We start from the raw sequence: 13,454 nt of genomic DNA on the forward strand, positions 1-13,454 counted from the left end.
TCATCACAATTCTCACATCCCTCCTTGGATGTTAGTTTATGTCTTAGATCTTGAGCAGCACAGTACCCAACTATCCAGGACTTCTTAAACTTTTTCCACTCATGATCCCTCCAGCACTTCTTAAACTGTGGGTTGTGACCCCATGGGTCAGTTTAAGTACTTCGCAGACCACTTGAGGTTCCCAAAGGGAAACAGATCATGAGCTTGTCACTGATACCTGGAAATAAAGTAGCAGAGACATGCATTGCATAGGAAAAGGAAGGAAGGAAGATGGATCCCCTGCAGCCTGAACCTTTCTAGACTTTCTGGATCTTTATCTGTAATCTTCATCTGCCAGGCCTAGAGGCCTGAGGGCTACCCGAGTCTTCTTACCTCTATCCCGAGGTCTTCGGTTGGCCAAACCGGATGCTCGTATGAGAGAAAGGACGTTCCAGAGTCGAACAAGGGTTGAGCTTTATTTCAGGGTCTAGTTACAAGTGCAGGGGAATTCTTCCTTAGGAGGGAGCGAAGAATCTCCCAAGGAGGCAAAGATCTTACAATAAGAGATTGGAAGTAGAAGTATAAGTGGGGAGAGAGGGGGAGGGGAGAGAAGAGAGAGGAAAAGCGGAGCCTTGTTGTCCTCACCGCTCCGCGCCCCTCCGCCCAAGAGAGCTTTCAGGCTTTCCTGATCCTACTTAAACTCTCCAGCAGCATAGTTTGCATCTGAATACCGTGCTGTTAGATAACAATAGTGTGCCCAGATCCGGGACAATCTCGAGGGCGGGGAGAGCTCTCTCCCATCACGTTTCTCACGGGAAGAGGCGGAAATACACGAGATAGCTCGGTTCACCTCGATTCCCAGTCGTTTCCTGGGGGGGGGCCTCGTGAGAACTCTAAGATTTAGAAGTTCCCACCTTTACCCGCCCGAGACTGTCCACCTGGAATTGAGCTTCCATCCCCAGCATTCATCCTCTTTTTTTATACCCTGAACTGAACTCAGAAGAGTTTGTCGAGACATCTGATCATGGCATACTGGCACTGGAGATTCTGCAAAGCTGGCTTAAATACTTTTGGTATTGAGTCATTATTCTTGGTGCTTACCCTCTTGGTGCCCATATCCAGCTGAGCTTCTCAGCCCCAGGCTTGTTACTGGCATGCATCAGCTGCCGTCTGGGCTCCGTAAAGTCTATTCCATACCAGTTCTAGAGATTGTTTTAGATCCAGGTGTTAAAAGTCATCCAGGGAAGTTCTCTTAGCACTTGATTAAATAGACTTTGGATAGCACAAAATGCCACTAAATGTCCGTGCCTTGCACGGACTATCATATTAGGCAATAAAACATTTATTAATAAGTTCCAATTTCTCCCACTTGATTAATAGTTGTTTGACTTGTGGTTAGCTAGATGCAATTCTATGGCAAGCATGTCCTGGGGAAATTAATGACATCTGCTTCACAGGGTTCTTGTTAGGATCAAATGAGATAATATAATATTGCCAAGCAGTTTTCAAGCTTTAAAGCACTAAGTATTAGCTATTATTATTATTATTTTACAGTACTGAATGTGAAGTTTTCTCATCACTTCTCACTAGATTATTATAATATCTTTTTTATTAGGGTTTCCTGGCTCTAGGCTCTTCTGTGTTTCGTATGTGATCATCCTGATGGTCTATTCTGACTATATCACTCATTTGCTCAAAAACCTTTCTTTGACTGCCTTGTCTACCAAATCGAGTATAGGTTCTGGCTTCTGGCATTAGAAGTTCCACATGAAGGGTACCAGCCTCTGAAACTCCTACTCTGTGCATGCTCTGTATCCCCTCCTCCCCCTTCTCCCAATACTAGACCATTCTGCACTCTCTAGGATCATCTTGCCCATCTTTGCCATCTCCATGCTCATGCCAACCCAGTTCTTCCAATGGACCCTCTTTCCCTCAATCTGTCATCTAACTTTGGTTATCACATCTTCCATGATTCCCTCTTTGATACCTCTTCCATTCAGGATAAAGTGATGTCTGCTCACTGGCTCCTTACATTTCTAATAACACTTTGCCTGGATATCCTCCTTAATTTGTACTTACTTTACTTACTCTTATTTCATGGTTATCTGGATCCATGTCCTTCCCCAAACAGATTGTGAACTCCTTGAGAGCAGGACCTATGTTGCTTCTGTCTTTCTATCCTCACTTAGCTCAGTGCCTTGCATGTAATAGATCAGGCCTGCACAACATAGCCTACCAAAGTGGCCCTCAGGAGGTATGTGGTGAAGGCCTGCCCAAGAGTATTAGGCCTCTAAATCTCTTCTTCCTAAAGGGCCAATGAGCCCTATTAGCTCTATCTGAGAACATCCTTGGGGCCTGAGGATGACCTGAGCTGTACTTCCATCCTCTTCATTTTCCCACAGGCTGCCTTGTGGCCTGCAGGCCTGTAATAGGTGTCTAATGAATGTGTTTTGAATTCAATGGTTCTGTAGTTGAGGCTTCCTAACGATTGGTTTTAGTTGCAGAAAAGATGTCTCCAAGGGAGCCTTTGCCTGCTGTGCAGGACATCGTGAAGAAGGTTTTCCGTGTGGTGGAACACCAGCATGGACTCTGGAGGAGTACTCTGAGTGACTGCTCACCTCTCCTGACCTCCCTCAGCAACCTGGCGGAGCAGCTGCAGGCCACTCAGAACGTGCGGCTGGAGGAGACCCCACTTCGGGCTTTCCCTGACCTGAAAGACCGCCTGAGACGAAAACTGCTGGCTGCTGGTGATGCCCTCTTAGACCAGTTGGGAGAGAAGCTGTAAGAGATGCCATGACTTGTTTCTTGTGCAGGAAAAGAATTTAATGTTTAGTATTTGTGAACAGATCTACAACTAGGGGAGCTTTTTCGTTTTCATAGCTTAACATCATCGAGTTTTGAGACATGTATTCTATGCCCTTCCTTCCTTTCCTCATGTTTTCCAGGTCCCTTTGTCCTAGAACTTAGTGGCCCCAAACATGAGGCTCAGTGTAAGGGGCAGGGTGGTACAGTGGAAAGAACACTAGCGTTAGAGTCAGGACCTCAGCTGAAATGCCACCTGCTAGCATTGTGATGATGGACAAAGCTATTCAGCTCTCTGTACCTCATATAAAATGTAAAATGTGAAATGAAGCAATTAGACTAGATGATCTCTAAGCTTCCTTTCAGCTCTAAAGCTGTGGTACATATTAAGACAAACATTTGTTAGAAAGCGTCAAAGTCAGAAGGATTTTTTAGGAAGGATGTTGATAAGAAATCTCATAAAATTCTTTTCTCGTGGGGGAGACAATTAAGGTTAGGTTACTTGCCCAGGGTCACGTACCTAGTAAGCGTCTGAGGCTGCATTTGAACTCGGGGCCTCCTTACTCCAGGGCTGGTGCTCTATCTACTGCACTACCTAGCCCGTGAAATTCTTAATATGCATCATGGACTCTTTGAATTGGAGGGAACCTTAGAACCTTAGAGGTCATTTTGGTCTAAGTCTTATCTGCAGAATGAACTCTTTTTGTGATGTCCCTGAGAAATGATCATCTAGCCTCTGCTCAGAGACATCTCATGATGGGATATCCCAAAGGGCACCCATTCTGTCCACCAGTAAAAAGAGAGTTTTACCTTTGAATTTTGAACTGAAATTTGCCCCCCATCCCCTCTAGTTCTGCCATCTAGGGCCAAGCAGAACAAGTGTGACCCCTCTGATCATTGAAGTCCACGATCACACCTCCTCCTTCCTCACACCATCAAATCTTTTCCATGTTAAAAATCCTTCCACTGGTCTTGACATTTCATGATTTCCAGTCACCTCAAGCTCCAGCTTGCCCTACTAAAATGTGACCAGAAATAATGGGACACACTTCTCACTAATACATAGCTTTTGTTTACCTCAAGTGGGTAGGTTGCTGGGAGTATGTTGTACATCTTTCCAATGTTGTTTAGCACCATTGTCTTTTCCTGCAGAACCAGCCTCCTCCAGGTACGAGATACAGTCAGCAGCCACGTGGAACAAGTGTTTGAGCTGTATGAGCAGAAAGCAGATGAACTCAGCCTCGATGTAGTCTTGCAGCCTTCGGCTGCTAGCCCCTCATTGGCTGAGATGCTGGCATGGTTACAGGACATTGACAGACATTATCGAAATGCGTATCCTTTACATAGATATCACTGGAGAGGACTGTAGGCTCTTGGAGGAAACCCACATGCCATCAGCTCATAAGTAGTTGTTTTGGGCCATGTAGTTACAGGGTTTCAGAGTGGGCATGGACCTGGGCAGCTATCTAGTCTAATCCACACTGGAAAAAGACTCTCTAGAAATCTGATAAATGCTCATCCTCTTTTTGCTTGAAGATGTCCAGTGAGAATGAACTCATTTCCTCCCGGAGCCTTCCCATCTCACTCCAGGGCAGCTTTACTTGTTAGAATTCTCTCCTGACATGAGGCCCTTGGGCTAAGTAAGTATATATAAGTATAATCCATCTTCTTTTCAAATATTTGAAGATTGTTCTCGTGTAGCTCCCACCTCTTTCAGGTAAGGGCAGCTAGGTAGTGCAATGGATAAGAGCAGTGCAGGAGTCAGGAGGACCTGAGTTCAAATTTCACCTCAGACACTTGACACTCACTAGCAGTGTGACCTTGGACAAGTCACTTAACCCCAATTGCGTCATCCTGGGTCATCTCCAGTCATCCTGATGAATCTCTGGTCGCTGGATTCAGATGGCTCTGGAGGAGAAGTGAGGCTGGAGACCTGCACAGCCCTCTCTCACTCAAAACAAAATCAAGTTCAAGTCATGTCATCATTTCTCTGATGGCATGGTCTTCTTCGGCAACGAAGGACAACATACACCATCTTCTTCAGGTTGAACTTTACTAATTCCTTCAGCCAATTCAACTATACTTGAATATTTCACTATACTGTTATTTGATCCATGTCTCTCAAAGTTAGAAGGTAATGGTAAAGGCATGAACTTGAGGCTCTTCACCATGTTGGTGGTTGTCCTCTGAAAAGTCCATCTTATGTGCTCCTTAAAACGTGATGTCTCGAACTGAAAAAAACACGCTAGATTTGTTCTGACCTAGAAGTAATGCCTTGCTTGATGCAGCCCAAGATTGCATTCGCTCTTTTGACTGCCATGTCACACTGCAAACTCATTTTGTTTGCACTCAGATGTTTTTCAGACAAACTGCTGTCTATGCATTCCCCATCCTATATTTGGGAAACTGCTTTTTTTTTTTTTTAACATAAACTTAAGATTTTGTCTTTATAGCCATTAAGTTTCACCTCATTAGATTTAGCCCAGTGTTCCCAGGACCTTCTTGGACCTTGATTCTATCATTCAGAGTTTTAGCTGTCCCTCCCAGCTGTGTGTCACCTGCAAGTTTGACAAGGATGCCATCTTTTCCCTACACTAGTCATTGATAAAAATGTCAAACAACACATCCTTAGAGCACTTCCTGGAGACCTCCCAAATTGACAGTGAATGAATAATGGCTACTCTATAGTCCATCTATTCAACTACACATGAATATTTAACTATCCTATTATTTAACCCACATCTCTGTCTTTTCCACAAAAATATGGTGAAATTTGTTGCTAAAATCTAGGCTAACTTGTCTGTGTCACACTGTTAATCTATCAGTTTCTAATCGATCAGAAAAAAGATAAAAGTTAATGTTAAAGTCTGAGGAAGCTGTTAGCTCTAGCCCCACATCCCTGATGAGCCAGTTTTGGACCAGAAAAGAAGATCAGGTCAGCCTCACCTGATCTGTGCTTGAAGGAGTTCTTCAGGTTCTTTGTGAGCGTTCCCTTGTCTAGATATTCACTACCCATTTATTTAATAAGATATTTTAGGGTCTTTCCAGGAATCAGAATCAAGCTTGACCACCTCTAGCTTGGAGCCTCCATTCTTTTCTCTCTTTGGAAAATGAAGACACTTAGCCTTACCTAGGCCTGAGACATACCTCCTGTTCTCTGTTACCTTTCTGAGATCACTGATGGTGGCTCAGTCGTCACATCCACCACAGATATAGTTCTTCTATCTCAGCAGCTGGACCCTCTCCTAATATTTCCACATCTTTGTTATCAGCTCCCTCTTAGCCATGTTTGTTTTGTTCTGTCCTGGTGAGACCACAGCTCATTCTTCTTGGCAGAAAAAAGCACAAACTAAGCATCAGGCAGCTTTTGTCCTCCATTATCCACCTGGAGCAATGGTCCTGCCCATCAGTGATGCTTTTTTTTCCTAGTAGAACTGGATAAGATAAAAGAGTATCTTGATGGTCCTTAGCTTTCATCTCTTGGTGTTTCTGTTTAGATGAGATGTTATGGTGTTTATTCTCTCAGTTTTGTCAATTTCCATTTGAGGTCAGGGGTTAGGTGTCTGCAATGTTCAGGGTACCCACTAGGGTATTTATATACAATGCCATCATGTATTTATTCTCCTGCCCTGTCCAGAATGATTATTAGCTATTTCTCATCTCTCTCCTTCCACTCACAGCTAAACTTCTTGAAAATCACTATACACACCCACTAGTTCCATTTTGTCACTACTCATTCTCCTCCTAGCTCCTTGCAGTATAGTTTCTTCCCCACCACTTACTTTCCCATATTGCTCTTAGAAGGGACCAGGGAGTCCCTTAACTGCCAAGTCTTTCTCATCTCTCTCCCTTTTTGATCTTTGCAGTGTTTGCCAATGTTGACCATTCTTTTCTTCTGGATCCCTCCTGTTCCTGTAGCTTTAGAGACACCGTGCTTTCCTGTTTTTCCTGTATCTCTAACCCAGAGGTGGGAAATATGTAGCCTCAAGGTTGCAGGTTCTGTACCCCTGCACTAATGTGTTGGTTTTTTCCAGTAGTTACTTATTTATTCATTAATTCCCCCATCTGATTGGGAGCTACATGAAGGCAGGAATTGTGTTTCACATGATCTTGATATCCCTCTTAGCAACTTGCATAGCACTCAGCATGTGGGAGGCACTTAAATATTTGTTAAAATTGAGCGTGTTTATCTCACTCTTGGGAGTCCTTAACTTCTATAAAGGTACCTGGAAAGGAAGTACCTTCTCTCCCAGATCCAGTGGGGCAATTTGCCAAACATCCAGACTCTGCCACAAGCCTGGGATCGAATTTCAGAGAATGATCAAGACCTCGTACAAGGTATTTATTTATTTATTCAGAACTTCAAGTGCTTTTCTCCCTCCGTCTGGTAACACACACACGCACGCACGCATGCACGCACTCATGTGGCCTTGGGAAGGGTCATTAAAAAGAAGGGTTAACATGTCCATTGCATCTGCAGGATGTCTAATGTATATGGACATCGCACATATGTTTCTGTTTTGTTTGGTTTTTTGGAGGCAATCAGGGTTAAGTGATTTGCCCAGGGTCACACAGCTAGTAAGTATCTGAGGCTGGATTTGAACAGAGGTCCTCCTGACTCTAGGGCCAGTGTTCTATCCACTGTACCACCAAGCTGCCCCCACACATGTGTTTCTGACTTCACATCTAGGACAGTGTTGTGCTCCTTTTTCTAATTCTCTTGATGTCACCAACTTTTTCCTAGTTACTGCTAGGTTTGACACATCAGTCATTTTTCACTTGACTTTTCCCCCATTTCCCCCATATCCAAGTTCTGCTAATGCTAACTTTGCTGTATCTCCCATAACAGTTCAGTCCCCCATAGTCTCTTGCCTGAAGTCCTGCAGTAGCCTCGGCAGTAGCAGTTGTTCTTGCCTCCAGCCTTTCCCCCTTAAGTCCTTCCTTAGTATTGCTACCTGAGTAGACATTCTGGTGTACAGGTCTGATCATGTCACTCTTCTCCTCTAAAGTCTTAACTGGCTCCCCATTGCCTCCAGGAATGGGCTGAATTCGTTAATCACACAACCAGTGTTAGAGAAACAATGGTCAAGTCACTTCATCTGTATGACGGAGTGGTGATACCTCTACCTGTGTGCCTACCCTATTGTTGTAAGATGCATATGAAATGATGTATGTAAAGGGTTTTTGCACGCTGTCTAAATGTCAGCTGTTATAGTTGGGGTTTGTTGAAACCTATAATTGCTGGGGCATAGAATACTCTTAAAAATTTTAAACAAAACAACAAATCAGGCATATTTTAATCCTGAGGAAATGTGGGTCCGATGCACAAAGGTGCTTTATTTTTAGTTAAAATATAAATAAAATATTACTAGGATCAAATTTATTTCAAAACAACCATTAATCACATTGGATTGCATGAAACATCAGGGTTCCCTGAACATAATTTGGGAAGGTCTTATCTTACCTTGACATTCCGGGCCCTCTGTAATTTAGCAACAAATTGCCTTTTCAGTCTTCTGTAATTTCCCTTTACAAATTCAACACTAACCAAACCAGGCTCCTGTAGTCACTCTGTTCTGGCTGTCCCACTGTCACCTTCCTCCTCGTTTGTACCTTTGCTTGCACTGCCTTCCATGTGCAGATTCATTCCTCTCCTATTAAAGTCCTTCCTAGTTTAGGTGCTCCCTCTTCCTTGAAGCCTTCTCTGATTCCTCTACCTCTTCTTCTGCCCCTCTCTGCCAGTTTTGAGTTATCTCTCTCACTTTTAACCTGTTATATAATATTTTATACATCTTAGGTACTTACCACACTTTAAGTTATATTATATGTCCAAATGTTTGGACATTTTTTAGTTTAATTTTTTTGGTTACATTTTAAGTTCCGAACTGTCTCTTTCCCTTCCTCCCTGCCCCACACTACATTTGATACAAATTTATAAATACATGTAAAACCATACTATGCATACTTCTGTTTATTAGTTCTTTCTCTGGAAGTAGATAGCATCTTCCTTCATGGGTCCTTTGTAATTTACTTAAGTATTTTAGAGTAACTCGATGGTTGACGATTATTCTTCAAACAATATTGCTGTTACTGTATACAACGTTCTCTTGGTTCTGCACATTTCACGTTTCATTATTTCATGCAGGTCTCTCCTTGTTTTTCTAAAGTCAACCAACTCGTTATTTCTTACAGCACAGTAGTTTTCCAGCACAGTCATATATTACAACTTGTTTAACCATTCCCCAGTTAACAGGCATCCCCTCCATTTCCAGTTCTTTGCCACCACAAAGAGAGCTGCTATAAATATCTTAGAATATATAGGTTCTTTTTCTTTTTCCCTGATCACCTTGGAAAACAGACATAGTAGTGGGGTTTCTGGGCCAAAGGGTGTACAGCTTTATAACTTGTGTGGTACATTTCCAGACTGCTCTCCAGATTGGCTTTGGGTCCGTTCACAGTCCTACCAACAGTATGTAAATATCCCAGTTGTTCTACATCCCCTCCAATATTTGTCATTTTCCTCTTCTATAATTTTAGCCAATCTGATGTGTGAGATGATGTCTCAAAACTGTTTTAATCTGCATTTTCTAATAATGATTTAGAACATTTTATATGATGTATATAGTTTTGATTTCTTCATCAAAAAACAGCCTGTTCATATCCTTTGACCATTTAACAGTTGGGGAATGTCTCATTCTTATAGATCTGACAAAGTTCTCTATATATTTAAAACATGAGATCTTTATCTGAGAAACTGTATATAACTTGTTCTTTTCACCCACTACATCATAAGCTTCTTTTGGGGTAAGGACTGTTTTATGTGTAGCCCTTAGGCCAAGCACAGAGCTTAATTGTATAAAGCAAGAATTTTCTCTCTTCCTTCCCCAGATATCCTACTGCATGTATCTTTTTTCCTGGAGACTTAAGGAAGCTGTGTTTCTATCCACAAAACAAAGAGACTTAAAGTCCAACTTTATTTCTCCTGCCATTCTAGAACAAATGTTGACTCTGGAGTTTGGAATATATATTTGTATATATATGTATATGTATATTTCTATATATGTATATAATATGTATATATTTCTATGCATGTATACATTTCTATATATGTATATATGTACTCAGGCTCCATGTTTTTGATCCCAAGGAATTTTTATTCTATATTGCATCCACATGCAGACCAGTCCCTGGCCCTTACCTGAGGACCAGGAAGGAAAGTCAGGTTGATGGTGACAGAAGAAGTAGTCATAGATTGCCCAAGGATGTTGGAGGAACTGGAGTAACCACTGAAGAGGGGAAGTGTTAATGAGGAGAAACAAAGGGGGATAGTCAGTGCCTGCTTGGCTGTGTTTTTGTCACCTAAAGTGTTTGCCCCATCTGTGCCTTTGTGTGTTTGTCCTTCGTTTTTGAAGAGGACCGTGACATCAAGATGGTGACCTGACTTGCAGTTGACTTTGATTTGCGTGAGGGAGGGCTGTGCAAGGTCACCAACCTCACTTTCTTCACCTGAGCCATCTGGGTCCGGTGGCCTGATATTCATCGTTTTATCAGAAATGAACAAGTCATGAACAAGTTTGTCTAACTAAACAAAGTCATGTTTAAAACTCTTCTGAAGGTTTTAGGGACAAAAAAATAAAAATGACAAAACTCAGTACTGGTGGTTTTGTGGAGAAACAAAGATACTCATGCTTTGCCAATGAAATTGTAAACTAAATCCTTGGGGAACAGATGGTGGTGTGCTCTAAGTTCTAACCATGCTGTATGTTGTGTTCATAGTCTTTGGTCCAATAATTCCCTTTCTGAGGAACATACCCTGGAAAAGCATATCAAAAGGAAATGTCCCAACAGTTGGAAAGCTGTTCTGTTACTGTAATCCAATCCAAGGCTAGTGAATATGAAAGGAATAGGAAAAGACTGATATAACATAATAAAAATTGGAAAAAACAGAATCCAGACTAAGTAATAAAAATAAAGTAAGCCCTTGATAAGCCCTCTTCCCCTTTGAACTCTCTCCATGTCTAGAAATTGATCACAAGGGTATTTCTATGGAGAAGTTCAGTATGCACACTGAGTATGTAAAGGATAATGTATATTCAAATCTAGAGGTAAAGGGATGAAAACTGGAAGAGATAGAGGTTTACACTTTTAAGATGTTATAGAAATTTGTATATTGAAGTTCATTTTAAAGTTCATGTTTAATTGGTTTTGTTACTGTTTAATGACTGGCCCAATTTATTTAATTTTCCCTAATTTGTTATTTCCAAACTGTGCCACAAGGGGGTGGCAATGTGGCACAAATTACTTCTGAATTTCTTCATTCTGAGGATTGTAGGTTCATGGGCCTATTAGAAAAAGAATGAAACCTACGGATCATGTAGTCCAAACTTACCATTTTACAGAGGAAGACAAAGAGGAGGGGAAGAGACTTGACTAACTAAGGTCATGTACTTTTTCAGTGGCAAAATGGAGAACCCCAAACCCTAGTTATTTGGTTCCCAGGTCAGAGCTTTTTTCTGCTTCTCTGCCTGGGTAATAAGTACTTACTGATAGAGTTCCTACATCGGTACATTGTGGTCTCCTGATTGATTGATGAGAGGAGGGTGAAGATCATTCCCCAAGGTGGTCATAACCTCATGTGTTTTGGCCTCGTCCATTCCTTCTTGGCACTTACCTTATGACTCCTAAATTAAGGAGGCAATATGTCTTGGGTATAAAACCTTCCAGTGAAGGACATGTTCTGGCTGTCACTTTTGTTTGGAATAAATAAATAGTTTTAATAGCTAATGTTTTTGAGGTGATTTATAGTTACAAAGCGCTTGCACATCTATTATCTGTTTGAATCTCTAGCGTGCTTCACGAGATTAGGGTATTATTGCCAACGTACAGATGAGAAAACTGAGCCTCAGAGAGGTTTAAAAAGAACTTGCTCAGTCATGGTTGAGTACAGGCCCAATGGAGGCAAATAACATCGTAGAAGAAGACTTGGATCTTGACTCTGCCACTACTATCTATGTGACATTGGACAAAGTTTGCCTAAGACAATCTCTGAGGCATCTTCCGGCTCTTACATTTCTGTGATTTAAAATATTCTACTCTTTCCAATGTACCATGTAGTTTAGAATAAAGTAAGCTCTTGATTAGCTTTCTTTCCCTTTGAACCTTCTCCATTTCTAGAAATTTAGCATAAGAGTTCCATTAACAAGATGAGGAAGCACTTGTCCCAAGTGAATGAACCTATTTAGGTCATAGCTTGTTATTGGGAGAAAAGGGAGCCAAGGTTAATGTGTTCACAGAGAAGGACCCATTCTTACTACCTGCCCAATGCCCTTTACATCCCTCCCTTTAGCCGCATCCCAAGGTAGGAGACCAGAACTTTGCTGGGTCCTAAACCTCTTTCCTTATCTGGCTGCTGGGGTGATCAGGGCCTTAAGCAACAGCAGCAGTCTTCTCTGTTATCCTCCCATCTCACTCCTTGGCCAAGACAGTTGGAATGAAGCAGGGCTGCCTGCCAGAGCCTTACCCCTCTGCCTTCTGTGCCAGGTGCAAGGAGCAAACAAGTGCTCCTAGAGGAATTTCAGGGAGGTGACCCAATTCCAGCTCCCTCTCCCTCTCATTCCTGAAAGGCTCTGACTCACTGGCTCCTTGTTGATGGGCAGCGGATCTGTTGCCCTTTGAATTGACAGATGAGCCAAGAAGACCTACAATGTTGGGAAGACTAACGCTGAGTCTGACACTGAAATAAATTAACTACTTCATTATACAAAGGAGGAAATGGAGGCACAGAGGTTGCCAAAGATGACTGACTAATCATTGGGTAATTTTCAGCTTAGAATTAAAGAATTCAGAGTGCTTGAAGAGAGTGCGAAGTTACAGAGTCTGATCCCATACCCAACGTTCAACGTCTTCTGCAACAATCCTAGCAAATTAGTAGTCAAGACTCTGAAGAAGTTCTTGCTATTTTGTGTGTGTCATGGATCCTTTGGGCAGTCTGCAGCGATGGGAAGCTCACTGTTTTTCAATATTGCCCTTTCCATTGTTAAATAGCTCTGATGAGAAACTCATCTCTTCTCCCATTCCCCTGGGTTTTTCTAATTCTGCCCTCTGGGGTCAAGCAGAACAAATCTAACCTTTCTTCCAGGGGCCTGCCCTCCAGATAGAGGATAGTAACCTCAGCTTCCATGTGCTCATGTCTTAAGGGCTTTATATAGATCAGTTCTCACTGTAATTTAGTGTTTTAATTAGCCTAAAAAGGCCAAGGTCTCCCATTGCATCCTGGGCCATCTCCAGTCATCCTGATAAATATCTAGCCTCTGGACTCAGATGGCTCTGGAGGAGAAAGTGAGGCTGATGACCTTGCACAGCCCTCCCTCACTCAAGTCAAAGTCAGCTGCAAGTTGTGTCATCATCTTGATGTCATGGTTCTGTTACGGCGAATAAAGGATGAACACAACAACAATCTCACTGTAAAATTCCATGGTGGTCTGTTTTACAAATAATCTCGGAGCCCTACCATGGAGCAACAAACAGGTTCATCTGTTGGGCTAGCTGGTACTTTGTCCCAAGATGGCCTTGGGGAAGGATGGTTGGCTAGAGCAAAGGCAGCTTTTCAAGAAGAAGGTACACTTGGTCCCCTTCCTTTTCTCTATCAGTGTCTACTTAGCTCCTTTTTCCAC

General features: G+C 42.3%; 1 protein-coding gene across 2 annotated transcripts in view; it reads left to right on the forward strand.

Moving 5' to 3' along the window:
* The window catches only part of AIRIM (AFG2 interacting ribosome maturation factor), a 30,510-nt gene that overhangs the window by 3,242 nt on the left and 13,814 nt on the right, over positions 1 to 13,454 (forward strand). The window contains exons 2-5 of one of the 2 annotated variants that reach the window (XM_072610007.1): positions 2,478 to 2,760; positions 3,934 to 4,113; positions 7,004 to 7,119; positions 9,670 to 10,432. In XM_072610007.1, the coding sequence (XP_072466108.1) occupies positions 2,489 to 2,760; positions 3,934 to 4,113; positions 7,004 to 7,119; positions 9,670 to 9,707 (606 nt within the window). In that variant the 5' untranslated portion in view covers positions 2,478 to 2,488 and the 3' untranslated portion in view covers positions 9,708 to 10,432. Of the gene's footprint in view, positions 1 to 2,477; positions 2,761 to 3,933; positions 4,114 to 7,003; positions 7,120 to 9,669; positions 10,433 to 13,454 lie in introns of those variants that run through there. The other variant, XM_072610006.1, reaches the window with a different exon arrangement.

This window comes from Notamacropus eugenii, chromosome 5, assembly GCF_028372415.1.
Source record: "Notamacropus eugenii isolate mMacEug1 chromosome 5, mMacEug1.pri_v2, whole genome shotgun sequence".
NCBI lineage: Eukaryota > Metazoa > Chordata > Mammalia > Diprotodontia > Macropodidae > Notamacropus > Notamacropus eugenii.